Below are 21839 nucleotides of genomic sequence, written 5' to 3' on the forward strand. Positions count from 1 at the left end.
GACGCCCCGAAAACCATTGGAAATATAGAGAAACGGTTTCGTTCCCGTTCTTTTTTTTTTCTCGTCGTGAACGTAACACAGGGTGCGTCGTTCAATCTCGTTAATTTTAATTGGAATCTCCGGGACAGTTTTCAACATCGAGATGCTCGCGCTTAGTACGATATTTTGAGCCTAAATATAGTAGAATTTTGACCACGCGCAACAGTGCGCGTACACATCCAAATCGCCTCGGCGAACGCCGGCCTTGTATACTAAAGAATTTCTCAGTGTCAGCCGAAAGCAATTTTTTTGCCACGATCGCCAGTACGTCAAACTGCGACGGCCGGCGCGCCACGGAATAATTTTGCCGCCTGTCCTCCGCACGAGCCCGTTTCAACCAACCGTTTTGCATTGCTCGCATGCACGATGTCAAAGTACTGTCCGCCAAAAATGGATAGCTTAATGACTATTTGTGCGCTTAAGATACACGGACAGGCGGGGCCGAGTTGCACTCACGGCCCTGGCCCGTGCCCGTCCTGTCCCCTAGCTGAATTGTTCAAGTTAATGCCCGAATCTCCTCATATTTCTTTGTTCACCGTCGCCGCTAACCGCGGCAACGGCTCCAGAAATATTTTAATAATTTTACAAATATTTTAACCTGCAAGACTTTACCCATCTCCCCCGTTTAATTTTTTTTCCCTCAAACGCCGCACCGAACCACCCCCTAACTCTCTGTGTCTCCGCCCCCTTTTCTCACCCAGCACGCTGGCCTCTAACCGCTGTGTACCCCCTTCCTATACCAAATCACTCTTTCTTCAACCCTTCTACCCTATCTCTTTATCTCTTGCCTTCCCGTTCCCCTGCGTCTGCGTTTCCTTTTTTTTTTAATTATTCCTCTTTAGACAATGCTCTACAATCGAAAAAGTTTAAGCCTAAAAATGGTGGACCGCCGGAAGTAAAGTTCGGATGAGGAGATGACAGGGGCACTGTATTATGTGTATATATCTGTAACGATACTGTATCACTGTGCTTGAGTTTCGCTGATTTGTCCGTTTAAACCAAGTGCGGCGTTCCCCAAAAAACCGAGATGAGAGAGAGCTTCCTGTATTTTATTTACGCGTTACGCATAAAATGTTTAGTGTCGTCTGTTGTGTTACCTTTATTTCTTCTTTGTTGTCCCCAGTGTACGCGCGTGTAGTCTATGTGTAGGTGCACGTATGCAGAACGGATTACGTCGATGGCAAAAAAAAAAGAAAAATGAAACATATAACCGGACACGTTTTCGGAAGAAGAACAAAAAAAATATATCTTTCTTCTCTTTTTTTTTCGTTTTTTTTCCTTTCCCGTAGAACCTGAGAAATTGTCTTAGCCACTATTTAAATGCTGAATACATCGAATACATAGAACCTACATAGTACTTATTTCCTGTTCACATTTTCCCTCCATTTAATATATATAAACGACCACGACTTTTTAAATTTTTTCCCCCATCGCATATCTCTCTACCATACCCCCCCCCCCCATATGGTAATCCGTTTTACCAATCCCCCTCCCCCCTGAGTATCGAAACACGTAGTGAATTTTGACGTGAACCCGAATCGATTAAATACCAAGGCGAACCGAGAAAAACGATTAAAATAATTTGTTAGATTATTATGGCTATCGAAAGGAAGAAATTGTTGGACCGTGTTTAACGAGAAAATCATCGTCGACTGAGAAATTGGAAATCCCGGGATCCGGTCGAATTGCAGGGTTGCACTAAAGGGTTTTTTCCTTTTTTAACGTGACGAATCGTTTAATCGGTTTAAAAGTATAATTGGTTCTTAACGAGTTATATTTATGTTTTATACACATCGCCGTGGACCGTTAGCAAAATTTACAAACGTAGCGACCCTGTATGGGAACGCTTTAGCGCCGTTCGGTCGCGCTCGGTGATCTGCAAATACCTATGTAAATATATATATGTATATATATATGCATATTTTCCCCTAGATGCCACCATATAACCTCAACATAACCTGCCAATCAGCCGTCTGCGATTCGTGCTAATCTAAATCAGGCCGGCCCAATAGATATCTCGGCATAGTTAATAATAATTATCTCGACAAAGTTAATAATAATCATCTCGACAAAGTTAATAATACTTCGACAGAACGAATAAAATATCAGTGGTACCAACAGAGTCTGCGTCGATATCTCGGCAACAGTAATAGGTTATGTAACGCAATCGTTTACGCCTATGTCTGACCCGCGAACTTAAAGGATAAATTATAGAATAATTTGTTGGAGATCTCCTTTGCGCCGGTACTTTCGCTTCTAAATGGATTTACATGTCGCCGAAGATGCCGGCGAACGTCTTCCGCAGGTTCTTCATGGTGTCCTCGGAGTCCTCGTTCTGCGTTTGGCTACCCTGTCGGTGGAACGGTATCCGCGATGGCGGCGGGTCCTCAGGGCGTCGGCCAACCGAGGGGGCACTGCTCACCGTGCTCGATTGCGACGCTGCGTGGTAAACAATTTTTAAGAAATAATTTTATATAGGGAGCAATTAATGAGAGGGTTAAAATTGGTAGATAAGAAGCTGAGGGTTATGGTGGATGTCTTACTTTTTGTTAGTTGTTAAGGTTATGTTTAGGGTTATGTTGGTAAGGGACTGAGTAAGTGAAAGTCTAGTGGAATACTTGAGCGAGGGTTTTAGTACTGGGAGCTGCCACGTGTGGCTCTAGTGGGGCCTAGCATCAGGCGTACCAACCCTAATAAGACACTGAATATAAGGCCTAAAGATTTTCGTTTGATATCCTTTTATATGGCAGTATAATAGACCACTACCATTGGCAAACTTCCGTGGACTTCTATTATTATATTTAATTTTATATAGTATTTTTCATTGAAGATCTATGAGGACACCACGTGGCGTATATCCTAGGTTATGTTAGGGTAATAAAAAAATTTCCTTCATTTTCCCCATTAATCATTTTTAAAATCAGAATAAACTGCATTGGAAGATTTCTTTTCCTCTGAAGGAGATTTCTCCCAGAGGTTATGTTTATTGTATTATGAGGAATTGAAGACAAAACAGTGACGTATGCAGACATAACCTCAAACCCTGTTATTCGAGCTAGGAAATTATAAAAACCCATGTGATCATGATAAGCACAAACCTTGAGAATCGCGACGCTGTAGTTGATGGTGGCTGTCAGTGCTGGTGGATTCAGCAGGCATGACACTTGTCGAGGATACAGAGCCTAAACTCCCTATGCTCGCCATGGATCCTATGCTCCCATGAGAGCCTAATGGTACAGGTGGTGGTGCGGTACGATCTTCAACTGGACTCGTTGCCTGGCTGGTGCCAGTTATTGACCCTCTGGACGCTGTCTTCGTTAGCACGCTCGGAGGTCGGCAACATGCCTGCAACAATTGTAAAAAATTATTAGAATCAATTAAAATTGTTGCTAAAATTTTTTTCGTTATTGACTGGGAAGCTAGTTCATTTAATAGTTTATCAGAATTAAAACTCGTGAGAAGTTTGCAGTGTTACCAACTCTACAGAGTTTTCTATAAATCTAGGGACTTTTTAGTTTGTCTATGTATTTATAGACCAGAATTTAATAATAAGTATTGCCAACCATGGCAAAACTGTGATGTTAGATCAGTCTTACCGACTCTATGGAATATATATGGAACTAGAGACTTTTAACCTTATTCACGGACATTTAACTTTGTCTATAGACTTTTGTTAAGCAAAAAGATGTGTTGCCACACACCTTATTTTTTCGCTATAGTGTGTGCTTGACCGAAACGATGACAAACCAAAAAAATAGCACCTCTACGATTTTGGATCAGTCCTGCCACCTTTACAAACTTTCCCCTAGATATACGTTAAGTTTACCACTTCGGATCCATGAAGACTAAGGGTGGCAACACTGGTCACCGATTCCCGAAAATAACGGCAATCACCGCACGACTCTAAAAATCCCCTTTACCTGCATCTTCGCTGTAACGAGGTCCGCGATGTGCCGGCGGTCTTCCTCCTGCGTGTCGCCCATTAACGACAATGCGCTGTCGTTCACCTCGATGATGTACTCGCGGCCGTCTTTCCCGACCAGCAGCTCGATCGCGCATATATCCAATCCGCCGAACAACTGGGCCACGTGATCGATCCATGTACGGTGTCTCTCGCTAACGGCTAATTGCTCCAACATCGCCGAACCCGTGTTCGACTTCCAATTTCCGCTTATGCTCTTCCGCCTGAGAGAGAGAACCAGTAAGACACACTGTCATTACATTTGCTATAACTTTGGAACCGTTATAGCTATCGCAATGGAATTTTCGCTAAAAATAACTTTAAAGTAGCAGCTCCTAGCTATAATAATTTTTGCATCTTTTAAACAATAAATTTTAGTAAAATTTAATTGTTTTTTTTTATTTAAGAAGGGATACTGAATATTGAGTATTGAATATAGAATTCTCAACTTTATATATTGTAGTTATAGTAATAAAAATATTTATTGAAACTAAAAATATCTTTAAAATGGAAGCTTTCAGCTACAATATTTTTTGGATTTTTTAAACAATAAATTTTAGGAAATTTAAATTGTTATTTTTTATTTAAGAAGAAATATTGAATATTGAGCATAGAATATAAAATGTTCAAATTTATATAGTTATAGTAAATAAAATATTTATTCAATTTCATTAATCTCTTCATCTCCAAAGTGCATAAACCTTTACAAAGAATTCCGCAAACCGGACCACTGTGCGTCTAATGATTTACGCATTGGTCGCCGGTTGAATTAACCGGCGACCGGTGAGGTCGCGGCGAGACATTAATCCCACCGCGTGTCGCGTTTAATCATATCTAATTGACAGCCGCGATTATTGGCGAAAACTTTTGCAACGCGCCAGGCGATCGGAACACCCCGCGCGCATTTGTCATATCCGATGAAGAAAAAAAAACACGCCACCTCGATTTCTCCAACCTCTCGACGAACAACAAGGCAACAATTCCCAATTAAAACATCCGAGACTAATCGTCCGCGATTATTGTCGTTTTACTGGGTGTTCCGATGATTTATCCAGTCGGAGCCAAAGAGAACAGTGCCGTCTAAAAGGGCAAAGGCGAGCAGGTGCACATCGATCACGCGCGCGTCCGCTTATGACCGCGGTCTGACACGGCTGTAGCCACATATTCAATTGTTGAGCCACGCGGAGCTGTCCAACGCCGATTCATTTCGGATCAGACCTCACCCACCCGCTGTCTAGCTATCTCGTCCACCTACCGGCCAGCGACATTGTTGCTCGAAGGTAGCTATTGCTACACCACGCGTTGTGGGACGAAACGACTTGGCGATACAAAAATTCGCGGCGTTGCTGCCGTTGCTCTATATGGTCTAATGAATTTTCCAGAAGGCAACCAGAATGTTATAACAAACGAAAAGAATTTTTATAAAGTATACTGTGATCTGGAGATAATTTTAGGTTAGCTCTGGGTCATTAATCTATGGTTTGGTATGTTGACACCTTGTATAGGTTACAAGGATCTAACCTAGATTTACTGTAGACGTGGTCGAGATTTAGTACTGATCTAGACTAGGATTTATTGCGGATGTGATTTAGGCTAGGATTTAATACAGACGTGACCATGATTTAAGATGGATATAGTTTAAAATTCAATGTGGACATAACCTTTAAGATTGATTTAGTCTGGATTTAGACCTGACATAATCAAGCTTTGAGACTGAAAGAGGTTAAGATTTAATGTAGACATAACCTTTAAGATTGATTTAGTCTGGATTTAGTCCTGACATAACCAAGCTTTAAGATTGATGTAGTCTAGGATTTAATGCACGCATAACCATATTTTAATACTGATTTAGCCTGGATTTAGTCTTGACATAACCAAGATTTAAGACTGATCTAATCTACATTTAATCTTGACTTAACCAAGTTAATTCAAACCTAGTCAGTTTTAATATAATATTAGGTTAGATTTAATGCAGGCATAACCAAACTTAAAAACTCATCTAATCTAAATTTATTCCCGTTTTAACTAAATTAACCCTAGCTAACTTCTGACCTAGCTAACTTCAAGAGAGCTAACTTCAGATCTAGGTTACTTCAAGGTAGCTAACTTCAGATTTAAGTAACTTCAAGGTAGCTAACATCAGATCTGGCTAACTTCGAGATAACCTAAACTTTTAGCCAAATTAATCCCGATCTAGTCAGTTCCAATCTAACTTCAACTTGTACTAAATTCGGACCTATCTTAGATCCAACACAATCTATAGTAAATCTGGCTAAAATTTAGCTCAAGCTTTGAAAATTCATATTTAGTACATTTAGGCGTCTAACAGCTTCTCTAAGTCCAAAAATCATGACTTAAATCATAACTTAAATCACGACTAAATAAAAATCGAAAAAAATACTAAAAAATCAATTGAACCATCTTGCAACATAACTGTTTATTTCTACAGTGACGCGATTTTTTCTGCCAGCTCAAGATCCCCCCAATAAGACCAAATTCCGATCGCTATCGAATCCCTTCGTCTCACGGTCGAGCGACGTTGCCGCGTTTCTTTTTTTTTCTCTCCCAGCGATCATTTTATCGCAAATCATTGTCGCGCGAGTACGACCGATTGCCATAGTCAAGCGAGAGGAATACGTGGTCGGCGACAACTCACATGAATGCTTTGTAGTTATTGCCTATCTTCTGCACGTGTACGTCGTACTTGGTGTCGACGTACGGCTCCGCCGTCGAATAGGTGTTTGCCAGCGCCGCCAGCGAGGCCAGATCGAGAAACTCCTGGTTCGTCTCGGCGCGGGCCTTCCCAACGCCGCCGTGGGCGTGGCCGAGCTTCACCACCACCGGGTAACGAGACGCGCTCACCTGCGAAAGAGAAGATCATCCAGGAATATAATTAACGCGACAGGGACCAAGACGATTACGTGGAACCCTTTCCTCGATCCCACTCTCTCTCTCTCGCGCGCGCGCGGTTTATGGCCCGTGGCTGTCGGCGTCGAACAGCCTTTAAAAGCCTAGCGACGATCGATCAAGAGCTACGATCCCCGTTAACGCGGTATTATTAGACCGGATGTTTGCGCTACCACCGGTTTCACGAAACCAATTTCCACAGATATACGCTGGAAATCATTATCTTAGCCATCGAAAACTAAAGGAATTATCATTTAAGGAATTATCAGTATATTCCGGTGTGTTTAATTATTTTATAAAAATAATACAACATTTTTTAATTCCATCGTAAATTATTATTTGGAGATTTTTGTAGATTTTAGTATAGTACAGTATAGTGTAGTTAAGTATAGTATAGTGCAGTACAATATTGTATAGTATAGCATAGCATAGTACAGTATACTGCAGTAAAGTATAGCATAGTACAGTATAGCATAGTAAAGTATAATGTAGTAAAGTATATCATACCAAAGTATAGTATATTAAAGTATAGCATAGTAAAGTATAGTGTAGTAAAGTATATCATACTAAAGTATAGCATAGTAAAGTATAGTATAGTGCAATATAATATAATATAATATAGTACAATGTAATATAGCACACTATAGTATAGTATAGTGTAATATAGCATACTATAATTTAGTACAGTACATTATAGCACACTACAATATAACATATTATACTATAGCATAACATCGTGGAATTTGTCACTCAATAATTTATTCCCTCTCGAATAAATTATTAATACTGGAAAAAAGTGGCAGTAAAAGCATAGCCACGAAAGAGACGCCTATAAATGTGGTAACACGTCCTGTAGCTATTTTCGCGTTTGCGGAACGATTTACGCGTGCCCGGCGGTGTAACAGCGGTAGGCCGATTAACAATAACGGTGGGAATTCTGCATTCCGTTCGGTGATCGGACGGAAAACCAGTCTGCGGGGTTAGGGGGGAGGCGGCGGACGCCTACGGCACAGTCCCCCCCAGGGGCCGGTCTTCGATGATCGAATACATTAACCGACATCTGTGAATGAAGATCAAAGTCTGCCGATACGCAGGCGGTTGATTAAGCAGTCTACGATATTCGCGTGGGCCGGGAATGAATATTACACGCCGATACCGCTGGTCCCGTGTCATTCTATTCTAAGATCTGTCTTTTAAATGTATCCACGCTGGTCTCAATTATTCTACGTGTATAATATAGTTATTGATATAGTATGTTGGTACTAGTATAATATATTAATACTGTAACACCATTTTTTAATTTATTTTAATATAGTGTTCATAGATATTGTTTTATATATTTCAATCGTTATGTAATATGGTACGATAATAATAATTTTTTTATGTATAATATTATGTTGCCATAGTTATATAATATAATATAATATAATTACTGTAGTATACTGTGTTGTATAATATTATGTTATAATAACTATATAATATAATATAGTTACTGTATTATATTGTGTTGTATAATTTTATGTTATAATAACTACATAATATAATATAGTTACTATTATATTGTATTGTATAATATTAGGTTATAATTATATAATATAATATAGTTACTGTACTATATTGTATCGTATATTATTTTATTATATTGTATTATATTAAAATTAAGAGTCAAACAATCGCTGACTAAATTACTGATTTAATATCACTATTTTTACTAATATCAGAAATCCTCTGACATTTGACTATAATTATAATATAATATCAAATATAAAATTTAATACCATGCACTGTCGCTCTTAATCTTAAACAATTTTTTTAATTAATTAACATGTCAGATACTAAACACTATGACCTATATCTCATTAATATATTTTATTGAAAATTAATAATAAATATAAATAAATAATTTTACCAACCACAATTTTAATAATAAATTTCAATCTCAGAATTAAAGTCAGTCTCTTCTCTTTTCCATAATTCCAAGAAAATGCAAGAGAAAGATTTTTCTCGGAATTTCTCTTTCGGACGGAAAAATGTCGCTGAGCAACGATAATCTCCGTCTGTCACGGGTCCCCATGGTAATCGAGCGAGAGGGATAGAGGGGGTGCCATGAAACGCTCTCACCGTCGCGGCGCGTCCCGTTACCATAGATAACCGCGGCATCCTCGTTGATAGAAAGAAGTCTACCGTGACTAAGTGGTTGATATTGCCTTTAATCCCTCCCCCCTCCGCCCCACGGGTCCAGTCTCGGCCGCATCCTGTGTGCATTCTTTTCCCTATCTACTACTCCCGGAATGTGAAATGCACTCGTGTCACCTGTCTGTTTACCCGCGACGCGTGAACATTCGCGGAATCGGATAAGAGATGCGGAGCCGGTATATCTGCCTGCGATACGTATTGCAATGGATAGCGATAAGGGTAGTTATTTACTTCTGCCGACTCCTCGTTGATTTTAATCGAACTGGATTATGTCATTAAGTCGATCATTTTGTATAACTTTCTTGTGCCATTGTTATGGGATCTTGAATTTAGAAATTTTCATGGTGAAAATATCTTTAGGCAATTTGGACTTAATCTGGACTTAATCTGGGATTAACCTAGAATTAAAGTAGAACTAATCTAGGCTATACCTAAGCTTAGCTTCGGCTTAGTTAAGAAATTATTATCCTAGGCTAAATCTAGGCTTCACCTACTTTTGAAGATTCCAGGGGGAGGCACAGGAAACCTAGGCTTAACCTAGAATTAACTCAGGATTAATTAACCTAGGCTATACTTAGGCTTAATCCAGAATTAATCTAGAATTAACTTAACTTACACCTAGGCTTAACCTAAAATTATCTTGGAATTAACCTAGTTAGATTAACAGACTTAACTCAGATTCAGAACAGACTCAACTCAGACTTAGAACAGACTTAGAAGAGACTTCACTCAGACTTAGAACAGACTTAACTCAGACTTAACTCAAACTTAGAACAGACTTAGAACAGACTTAACCCAGACTTAACTCGAACTTAACTCAAACTTAACTCAGACTTAAGTCAGATTTATAACAGACTTGACTCAGGCTTAACTCAGACTTAGAATAGACAACTCAGACTTAACTCAAACTTAACTCAGACTCAGAACGGACCTAAACCCGCCCTAACTCTGCCCTAAATCCGACCTAACCAGTTGCCCTCCCCACTGTCCACCAACCTCAAGGTACCCGATCCAGTTTGCAACATTGTTGCTGCACGTGATTATCCGCCAACGGCGTCTTACAATGGCGTTCCTATAGAACCCAGCCATAGGAAAAGGAAGTGGTTGTTTAATGGATTGGCCGCGCGTTGGGTTCGCGTCCGCGTAGCCCTAGCCGGGACACTTCGGTGGCCAGTGCTCAAACCATTGCGCGCCTATGCACGCGTGCCGCACGTGGGTGTCGCAAAACTGCATCCCTGAGCACCGCTGAACCACGCGCCTCCCCTCCCCTCCACTCCGCCCCTCTCTCTCTCTCTCGCTCTCTTCCCGGATCGACTGCCGCAGCTGTCGGTCGGACACCAACGACGGGGATCAACGGCGAGGGACACGGAGATAAATCATTTATCGTGCGGGCCCGAGGGGACTTTCGTGGACTGCAAGGGCAGACGGACAGGGGTGTCACCTTCAATTTCGTTTTCTGCGCTGCAGTAAAAATAATGCGGCGCGGTTTTCACGCGGCGTTTAGGTTCACGTGTGACGATGATCGCCGTCCGCCACAGTAATGAACAACCGTGTTTCGGTTACACCGGGGATCATCGGTTACTTAAGAGCCGATGGTTTCACGCGGAGGTCGTCGAACCCTGCTGTGACTCGATTTCGAATTGGAAAGCGAGAATTGGGCAATTTTATTCGTGGCTTTGTAATTCGTTTTGTTGTATTTTAAATATTGTAATTCGTTGCTAGGGGTGCAATTTTTCATAATTTATTTTGGTGGTGTAAGAGGGTTTATGGTAATTAGGGGAGGGGGTGGAAAGGACTTTGTATAAATATAGTTTGATATTGTGTCAAAAATGCAATGAAGTTAAAAAGGAAATTTACATTATCGACCTTATCTCTTGGGTATTTTATTTATTATTCTCCAGGAATATTAGTTGCAACAAATGTGCTATTTCTGTGGGGTGACTTTGTATAGTCGCTTGGAAAAATTTCTACGTGATCTCAAAATTCGTATTTTTATATTTATAGTTCACTATAGTAGTAAATTAGTATATTTTTATATATTAATTATATTATTTTAAAATATTCATATTTTATATTTTAATTAAAATATATTTTTAGTATATATTATAGTTCCTCGATAGTCATAAAAATCACGCCCTTTTTATATTATATATTATGTGCTATATATTTCATAATATTCTATTATTATGTTCTTATGTTTTTATATTGTTATATTACTATATTATTATATTATTATATTATTACGTCCTTTAATTATTAATTATTATATTATTATGTCCTTATATTATTATATTATTATATCTCTATATTATCATATTATTATATCACTATATCATACATCATATATTATATTATATTATTCAGATACATAGGTTAGGGTATCCAGTCGAAGGGCGATTTGAGCGACACTGTTCAAGAAGGACTTTCTAACGAGTTGCAATATTTGTCGCAGTGCAAACGTGTTTTCATTGGCATAAAAGTGTTCACCTCATCAGCGAATTCTAGGCGTCAGGCGGTTCTCTACCCTTAATCGCAACCGGTCGACACTTTTTTTTCTTTCCACCGGCACGATAAAACCAGAAATTAATAATCTCTAATCTGGTATCGGAACAACCGTGCATCCCGTGGCATAAAATTTGAGAAGTTAGAGCGACAACGACGTTTCCAAAAAAATATATTCGATTCCGTAGAAGAAAATTTTGCTAAAATCATTCTGCCACTATATACAGGGTGGTTCATGAAATTTGTTATAATATATGTATTGGGCAACAAATTAAAGGGGTACAGTATGCAGTTTATTTATTTTTTAAATTATATTATATTGTATTGTACTATTATATTATACTATATTACATTATACTGTACTGTATTGTGTTTCTATTATGTTATACTATATTATATTATACTGTACTGTATTGTGTTACTAATATATTATACTATATTATATTATATTTTACTATATTGTGTTACTATTATATTATACTATATTATATTATACTGTACTATATTGTGTCACTATTATATATATATTTTATTATACCGTATTATACTGTACTCTATTGTCTTATATTATACATATCAAATTATATCACATCTTATATTTACCACATATATTTTGTTTAAGTGGAATGTACAAGGGCATAGTCCGCGCTGGAACGAATTTTTTCCCAGGCGTTTATCTCCCCGTCAGATAAACCACAGTCGTAATAACGTCGTTCCCGTGAAACTCAATATCGACGCGGAACGTTTTAGACGCCGGAATGCCTAACGAGATCCAACGTATGCTAAATTTCACGGCCTCGCGTCGACGCAACTTTAAACGGCTAGGTTTCTCACTGTGTCAGCAACGTTCTGTTTGTAATATCGTGGCTGCCTCACCGAATTCCTGGGATTCCGTCGATCTAGATATGGCTCGTGCACGAGGCTCCGTCGATATTTTCCATTAACAACGAAGCAAATCAGAATTTTGACTGCTTTTGTTTATTTAAATAACCGTCGTAGTAAATCTTTAAATAATGGTGTTATGAAGGAAATATATTAATGTGAGCAGAGAAATATATTAAGCAACGAAGAAATTTAATTAATAATTATTAGCTGTATTGTTGGTTTGATATATTAATTATTAATTAATTGATGGTGGTACAAAAGAAATATATTAACGTGTGCAGAGAAATATATTTAGCAATGAAGAAATTCAATTTATAATTATTAACTGCATTATATATATATATATATATATAATATTAATTATTAATTAGTAAATTGTTAGCTAGGGTTGTTGTTATAAATCGTGAGATAGATAAAGTATGGCAGATGATGTTGTGGTATTGTAGAGAGAAAATACCAACGCAGGAAGCTGATCATCAACGCGTTAAAAGTGCAGTCGGGGTGGCAGCCTCTACTGTCATCCGCCAGATGGCAATTTCTCTCGCTATTAGAATCGTCATTCATTTGCATATATACCGTCGTCGATTGCTCATACGCTATCCCTTATGGGATTGCCATGCAACCGTTGGGTCGACATACTAGTCGATAGTTGTGACCGAACTCATGACGTCATAAGAAATCTGTACTATATTATTCTGTACACAATTTTAAATAGTGAAGGAATATATTATATCTTGCGAATTTGTATATATTCTATATGTTATATTAAATGTATATAAATTGTATGTACTATTTGTCAGAGGTATATCGCGAATCTCTTTAAGGCGCAACACGTGCAAGATAGCAGTAAGTATGCCCTAAAGGGCATCCTCCCATATACCTCTCGCCGCTACGTTCTCGTGTTCCAACAAGGTCCCCGAACCATTGGGTCCGCATTAAATGATAGTAATCGTGGATCAAACGGTGACGAGTCGGGCCCCCCGCGAGCTTGTTTTTTGGCCAGGTAGAGCGAGGGAGGAGAGGGGAGGGGAAGAGGCCCAGGTGGTCCCTCGAGAGCGAATACAGGAAGAGGAAAGAGGAAATGGATTTCGACGTGGTACCAAACGATTGAGGAGGGAGGACTGTGGGTGGCCGGGGTGTGAGACGAGAGAGAGAGAGACGGGGATGGAGAGGTAGAGAGATATAGAGATGGAGAGATAGAAAGATAGAAAGATAGAAAGATAGAAAGATAGAAAGATAGAAAGATAGAGAGATAGAGCGATAGAGCGATAGAAAAGTAGAGAAATAGATTGATAGAGAAATAAAGCGATAGAGGAATAGAGAGAGAGATAGAAGGATACAAAAATAGAGAAATAGAGCGATAGAGAAAGAGATAGAAGGAAAGAGAAATAGAGGGATAGAGAGAAAGAGAGCGCGGTGGGAGACACGGTGGCTTGATAGTGGGGGCGTTCATGGTGGGAGGAAGCAGAGGATCAAAGGCTGGCGAGGAGGACGACGGGGAGCGACCGATAATGAAAACGCGCGACAGGGACTGTCGTCGGAGAACGGTGGACAGAATGAGAGAGGTGAAGAGAGACTGTTGAACGGTAGGGGTCCTCTTACCATTCCTCTTTCTCTTCCTCTCTCCCTCTTTCTTCCTCTCTCTATCATTCTCTTGCTCTCTTAATCTCTCTTGTTAAATCGACATCTCTCAATCTTTTCCTTTATTATTTTCTCCCAGCATCAATCTCTCAGTTTCAGCCTCTATCTTTTATTTTCTCACAGCAATAATCTTTTTCTATTATTTTCTCAGTTACAAACTGTGTCTTTTATTTTCTCTCAGGATCAATCTCACAGTCTCAGGCTCTATCTTTTATTTTCTCCAAGCATCAATTTCTCTCTATTATTTTCTTAGTCACAATCTGTATCTTTTATTTTCACCCAGTCACAATCTTTTTATTTTACTTTCTCTCAGTATCAATATCTCTCTTTTATTTTCTCTTAGTCCCAGTCTTTCTATTTTATATTCTCCTAGCATCAATCTCTCTCTCTTAATTTCTCTCAGTATCAATATATCTCTTTTATTTTCGCTCAGTCACAATCTTTTTATTTTATTTTCTCTCATTCCCAATCTTCCTCTTTCATTTTTCTCAGTATCAATATCACTCTTTTATTTTTTCTCAGTCCCACTCTTTCTCCTTTATATTCTCCCAGCATCAATCTGTCTCTTTTATTTTCTCGTAGCCTCAATCTTTCTATTTTATTTTCTCCCAGCATCAATCTTTCTCTTTTATTTACTCTCAGTCCCAGTCTGCCTCTCTCTCTTATTTTCTCTCAGCCTCAATCTCTTTCTTTCTCTCTCTTTTTAATTATCTTTCAGCATCAATGACTCTTTTATTTCCTCACAAAGACAATCTCTTTCTCTTTTACTAACTCTCAGTTTATCTCTGTCTCTCTCTCTCTCTCTCTCTTCTATTTTCTCCCAGTCTCAGTCTTCCTTTCTCCTCTCTCTCTCCCTTTCTCAAATGATATATCTGAATCACTGAACACCAAGCGAGAAAGATAAAGAGTAAGAATGAGAGATAAAAGGAGAGGCCACGCGTGAGAGCAGAATGGAGTGAGAGGGCTCGCTCTGCGACTTGGAACAACAGAGAGAGAGAGAGAGAGAGAGAGAGAGAGAGAGAGAGGCTCGCGCATCGACTCAAACTTCGACAAAGAGGACACTCTCCCTCACAACACGCGACAGAGACAGTACACGCTCGCTCGTCGACTCAGAGCAAGCGGAAGGGGGAGAGAGCGCCGCGCCGCGCTCCAAGAGAGCGAGGGAGAGAGAGCGGCCACAGTGAGCGAGAGATCGCGAGCGGGCGAGTGGTGGGAGGGTGCCGGCGTCGCGAGTCCGCGCGCGAGAGAGAAAGGTAAAAGTCCGAAAGCGGGACGGAGAACGCGCCGGGATGATTGAGCTCGGCGGCGGCCGAGCGGCGGAGCGGAGCGGGCCGGAGCGGGCCGGAGCGGGCCGAGCGGAGCGGCGGCCGGAGCGGGACCCGCTGGCAGCGGCGAGATCGACGACGTAAGGAACGTAGGAAGGAAGGAGAGGCGCTCCCGTGTGTCGGTGTCGGTTCGCGCGCTTGCATTGCTTTTCGAAGCTCGCGCGCGAAAGGTTCGTGGGTAGGTGCGTGAGTGCGTGTGCCGATCCTTGACGCACGTGAAAAACTAAATCAGCCCGAACTATAGTCTGTGGTCCACGCGATTTCTTTCCATCTCGCTGTTTATAACCGGCCGCTGCTTAGCCGCCCTTTTATTCCGCCCCTTCTTCAGCCCTTCGCTTCCACGCTTCCATCGAATCTCCCGCCACCCCGTAAATCCCGTGGAACCCGCTCGGGGAGACGTCCGCGCGGATCACGCGCCCCGGCAATCGCCGCGTACGCCGCGGCTTTGAGGTCAAGCGGAATAACGGAGAGAAAGGCGGAGTGCAAGTTAAAGCCGTGCGAGGAAAGCGGAAGAAGAAGGATCTGCCACAGGTCACGGAGAAAGGTACAATTCTAAAGGACCGGGCTTTTTCGCGTTCGCGACGCCGGCCAGCGTGGTCTGGTCGGACGATTTACCTGGAGAAATCTCGGATGACCATGATTTTTCTGTGCTGTGGTAACATAGACTGCCGGTTTGCTCGACTAGTTGCAATCAATGTTCATGTGAGAAAAATTATGACAGTGTTATTAGATATCTTATTTTGACAGTCATTGGTGTTCACTATAATTTATTAATTAATTTCTATTAATTTTACTCGGATGTCATAGATGTCATAGAACTTGATTCTTTAACCCTTTGTGGTCATATTAAGTTTGTAGATGGATGTCCTGATGATATAAATTAATCTATGTTAAAATAACAATGAAACGTAATATGCAAGAATAATTTTATTTAATTGATTTTTAATCTCATAGATGAAAATAATTTTATTTAATGGAATTTTTATATAATTTATCTGCACTTTGATATCATTTGTCACTATTAATCTATTATCAATCGATTGTGCATTTATATTAAAAATAAAAGCAGTCTACACTATCTCCTATGAAGTTAAAAATAATTAAATACATACTTCGTTATTTAATAATATTAAGAGAAATGACAACAGTATATTTTAATTTAAAATACGTCAAATCGGCAGTCCAGTTTATCACACATTTTTCATAATTATTTTCTTTAAATTACTTATAGTTTATTTTCTCTAAATTACTTGTAGTCTATTTCCCATAGGATTATTTTACTTCTTATTGTTCTTACTGGTAATATATTAGACGGAATTATGGTCTCGTAAAATGTAAACATAGCAGGTAGCATAATGCTGCGCAGTTCTCTTCATAATTCGCAGGAAATTCTCCGTACTGTATCACCTTAGATCTTTATGGTGTATGTTGATACGTGGTTCTCCACGGTCTAGCAGTTTTAACGCGCTCACCATGGTAATTACAGATCTGCCCCGAGTGGTTCTTTCGGCTCGCATAAAAGTGATTTTATTACGATTTCGTTATTCCTTGTTGCACGGAACAACCGTATCCCCCCTCTGACATAAAAGCGACTTTATCGACGCATTGTGTGCTGTCGCGTTATTTATCGACGGCAAACACTTCCTTCGCTACGCAAATATTTAACGTAGGTACCGGAGCGATCAGTGTGCTCGTTCCAATAAATTCGCACGTGATCAAGGAACCAGCTGCGCGCAGGCGCACGCGATTAGAACTTTGCCGTGATAGAATGAAAAAGTAAATGAGTATTCATTAAAAGATACTGTCGATGTCCTTATACCATTCGCGAAACACCGATCATTTGAATTCGAAAGGTTTGATAATTCTTGTGATGATAAGTAATAATTAATTGTTAATAATTAACATCGTAGCTTTATAATTCCAGTGCCAATGGATAGCTGAGATTCTCCCGATTAAAATGTGTACAAACACGACGGGAATCGGACTAGTTGAAGCTATTTCAGGATTTCTTAGCTATAGTTAGTTGTTAGAATTAATCAGCAATGTATAGGACAAGCGAAATAATTTGATATCTTGATTTCGATCACATGAAACTATTATCCATCGTTGAATGACCAAAATATACATACTCCTATTCAGAAAAAGCATCCTACCAAAAAGAAGTATAGTACTAAAAACCGATTAAGAAATTTTGGTCACCCATTATATAGTCAAAAGCTTTAAGTTGCCCGATTACCATCGTGTTTGGACTCATTCTACTCAGAAAGATCTCAGCTATCCATTTCTAACATTTTCGAAACGATAAAGCACACGTTAGAAAAATTATTAATTATAATTATTTTATTTTTATTAGTATTCCGAGTTAATTTGAAATAGCAGCGTTATAATAATGCATCGGGTGGGTTGATCGACGGAATTCGATGCGCGAGAGATACCGCTGCACTTCTGCGGATGTGTCAGACGTTTAATTCGACCCGTTCGGCACGAGATTAGATTTGACGCTTTATTGAACTAACAATCAAGACGATGACATCAGAGGCACGGCTGCACGGCCAAAATAAACTTTGCCGAACGCGCGCGCGCTGTTAGGCTTCGGTGTGAAACTTCTGTGCGGCTGGCGATCACCGTGGAACACCGGTTCGCGAATTGATCATTCCGCGTGTGTACCTGTTCACTGAAATGTGAACTTGGGGACAGCCATCGGTACACAACGGTATGCGGCGATGATATTGATGGTAAATACCGCGATCGGTTCCGTATAGAACCCATTCGCAAATACACAGTGATAACGGACAACCCCTTCGCAAATATGCAGTGATAAGGGACCTACTGGGAAATCTTTGCCGGACGTGTATACTAGATTATAGCAGCAAAATTGCGATTTATAATAATTGGGTTATATAATAATTTCTGTTAAAAATTACGTGGAACTATAGTTTATGTTAAAATACTGTTAAAAATTGCATAGAACTATAATTTATGTTAGAACACTGTTAAAAATTATTTAGCACCATAAATTATACTGAAATTTTATTATCAAAAATTGATTGTACTTGCAACTTTAATTTCTGTCAAAATTCTGTACTAAAATCGATTATAATTCATATTATAAGTTGTAGATTATCAATTATTTATAACTATAGTTATCTATTAAAAATTAACTATAATTGCAGTTTTTGTAATTATAATTATAAATTCTATAAAAATCGACTAAAATTGTCATTTCTATTCCAAATAATTTCTAAATATAATTCATAAAAATAATTCCTATCGAATATAATATTTAAATATAATTCACATAATATATAAATATACTTTCTTTAAAAAAAGTTTTACAGTTACAATTTCCATGAAAAATGAATTACAGTTACGACTCATATGAAAATCAGCGGAGGCTCTGGCGAAACAAAGAGCGTAATGGACGAATCAGAGACCGTGTCTAATGAGAGGCAGAAGAAGATATACAGTAAGGCTAGTTTTTCGAGACGGTGCACGGTGGTCTCTGCAGGAGCGTGGACAGGGTCGAGAGAGCGGGTCCGTCGTTTACGGGCTGTCCGCGCGAAACGCGAAAACCGCCTGGCATTAGGCTCGGCCGAACAGGAAACATAACAAGAGATGAAGACGTTTACGGCCGTTTCATTATGTTAATTTCACGGTGGAACACCCATAATGTTTTGCCACCCGTGCGTCCCCGGGAAATGAAGAGGTTTCGTAGGACCATGCGAACGGAACACTCTCTCTCTCTCTCCCTCTCTCTCTCTCTCTTTCGCTGGTTACATTCTATCATTGCTACGCGGACCGCGTTATGAATTATTCATGCCGCTAATTAGTCGGGATTCGATCTATCGGCGGCGGCCGTTCATCGTCCGCCTTCGCCGGTTGCCATAACGCGGAGTCGTCTAGGATGATTAGGGGAAGAGTGAACTGATTGGAGGTCGAGTGATTGAAATGGAAAATTGTTGAGAGAGAAAGAGAAAGAGAGGGGAAGAGAGAGATTTAATAATATATTTTAGAACATTTGAATTCGAAAGGTTTGATATTCATGTGACGATAAATAATAATTAATTGTTAGTATTTTTATCATAGATTTATAATTCCAGTGCTAATGGATAGCTGAGAATCTTCCGAGTAAAATGAGTACAAACACGATGGGAATCGGAGTAGTTTAAGTCATTTTGGGTTAATTAGCTATAATTAGGATCAATGATCGGAATTAGTCAGCAATCTATAGTATGGGCAAGATAACTTGATCGTTTCGAACGTCTTTTTGGTTTTGAGAAGTTACAAGTATTATAAGTCGATGAATGATAATAGAGATAAATGAAATATACATTCAAGAAAGCATTATAATTAAAGACAAGTAGAGTGTCCTAAATGGTGAAGTAAATTTTTTCCCACTCAGTATATAGCAATTAACTTTTTGTGGTCCGATTATTATCGTGTTTGGGCTCATTCTACTCAGAAAGATCTCAACAATCTACTATCACTGCTTTTAAAACGATAAGGTAAATATTACCGAAATTATTTATGTTAATTATTCTATTTTTATAACATGCCACATAGCACATATATAATACATACTTTGCAGTGTTACAGCTTCCCCAATAGTTTAATTAAATACTATACTATAAAGGCACATAGCCTGAGGTTAGATCTAATTTATTTTCAGGTTAAGATTTTGATAATTAAAAATTCTTAAATATTTTGAAAGCTGTATGTTTTGTTGAGGATGTCTCAAATCGATCTTTTCCTAATTTTCGATACCAAATGAGCAGAGAAGAAGTTTCACAAAGTATGTAAATGCTATGGGTGTTCCATTACCGATCGCTGTCAACGAGGTGACAGAATCGATTCTGAAAAAGACAATTATCGAGGGTCGCCCATGGTACGCATACATTTCCAGTCCATTAGGTTTTATTAGACGAGACGCGGCGCGCGTGATAAACAGCGTAACTTTCATATTCGTATACAATTCCATATTTAAACCATTGAAAATTAAAATAACCAAAACGAGATTAACAATAATTATGCTTTTACATTTTCGATTCCAGTATCAATGGACAGCTGAGATTTTTCCGATTAAAAAGAGTCCAAACACAATATGAATCGAGTTAGTTTAAACCACTGTAATATTAATTAATGAGCAATCTACAGGGTGTACAAAATAACTTGATCATTTTGAATGTCCTTCTTGTTTTTGATAGTGATAATAATCGTTTTTGATGTGAAAGCATTATAATCATTGGATAGGTCTTGATCTCAACGAGAAAATATACCGAAATAAAATAATTTTCGTTCTGAAAATGATTGATAATGATTTCGAGATTATAGATCATTGATAGAGCTCTCTGCCTCATATATTATCAGAAAGGAGAATTTCACTGGTTAGCTATTCTATAATATTTTCAACAAAAAAAGAATTTCACTGGTTAACTATTCTATAATAATCGCCAAAATTTCTTCATATAATCAAGAAAAAAAATTTTTGAAACGACGAATTTATTTCGTCCACCCAGTACATAGTAACCAACTATTCTTAATCCGATTGCCGTCGTGTTTGGACTCATTTGACTCAGAAAACTCTCAGCAATCCCCTGCCACCACTTCCCAACAGATATCACAACAATTACCAAATCCAAAAATTCTCTTTCAATGATTTTCGCTAGCTTCTAAACTCTCGAAACAGTCCACAAAGTCGACTATCCTTAATTGCCGTCTCTAGCCAGCGAAACACATCTCGTTAGCAAGCCCGGCGATTGCACTATCTATACATTTATCACGCGAAATGCCGGCGATCACCGGAATATCTGGTTCGTACGTTCGAAGGGCCTTCCTGCTCGCTTGTTGCTCGCGAGACACGCTAGTTTTATAATGCCCTGTAATTGCCGCAGCTCGAATAATATCCTGCTGGGTACCTTTACGGCTCGGACTTTTGTTGCCCGAGATAACATTGGAAGAACTACGGAAATATTAATTAAATAATAAATTTATTTTTAATTACATTTTTTTATTATATTTTAGTTTACGTTCTCGATTTTATATTATATACTTTGCACTCACATTATAAGTAAATTACAGCTCAGAAGATTATACAAATTTTTTATATAAAATAGCAATAAATACCTCAAAAAATACCTTATTTTTATAAAATAACAATAAATTAAAAATCGTCTCCAAATCATAATAAATCAAGATTTATTCAAGGTAAAGACTCACGTATTTAAAAATCGAGTGTCCAAGAATAAATTTTGAAAAATCGGAAATCGAGTAAAGGGTTGAATAGGGTGATCTCTCGCGAAAGGACGACGACGGGGATCCACAAATCCCATGAAGGTCTCGCCGTAAAGCGTGCATGGTTCTCACAAGGGGTCGGAGAAATTGCA

At 38.9% G+C, this 21839-nt stretch overlaps 2 protein-coding genes across 4 annotated transcripts in view; one reads left to right on the forward strand and one right to left on the reverse strand.

Moving 5' to 3' along the window:
- Window positions 1-1515: 1515 nt before the first annotated feature.
- The window catches only part of Syn (synapsin), a 75023-nt gene continuing 54699 nt past the window's right edge, over window positions 1516-21839 (reverse strand). For all 3 annotated transcript variants that reach the window (XM_078194678.1, XM_078194677.1, XM_078194679.1), the window contains exons 7-10: window positions 6657-6862; window positions 3960-4224; window positions 3138-3384; window positions 1516-2478 (exon numbers count right to left, since the gene is read on the reverse strand). In XM_078194678.1, coding sequence (XP_078050804.1) covers window positions 2306-2478; window positions 3138-3384; window positions 3960-4224; window positions 6657-6862 — 891 coding nt within the window. In that variant the 3' untranslated portion in view covers window positions 1516-2305. The remainder of the gene's footprint in view (window positions 2479-3137; window positions 3385-3959; window positions 4225-6656; window positions 6863-21839) is intronic.
- Timp (Tissue inhibitor of metalloproteases) overlaps window positions 15512-21839 on the forward strand; it is a 44051-nt gene continuing 37723 nt past the window's right edge. The window contains exon 1 of the mRNA XM_078194684.1: window positions 15512-16000. The gene's annotated coding sequence lies outside the window, so the exon portion shown is untranslated. The remainder of the gene's footprint in view (window positions 16001-21839) is intronic.

Source organism: Augochlora pura, chromosome 11 (assembly GCF_028453695.1).
Source record: "Augochlora pura isolate Apur16 chromosome 11, APUR_v2.2.1, whole genome shotgun sequence".
Taxonomy (NCBI): Eukaryota; Metazoa; Arthropoda; class Insecta; order Hymenoptera; family Halictidae; genus Augochlora; species Augochlora pura.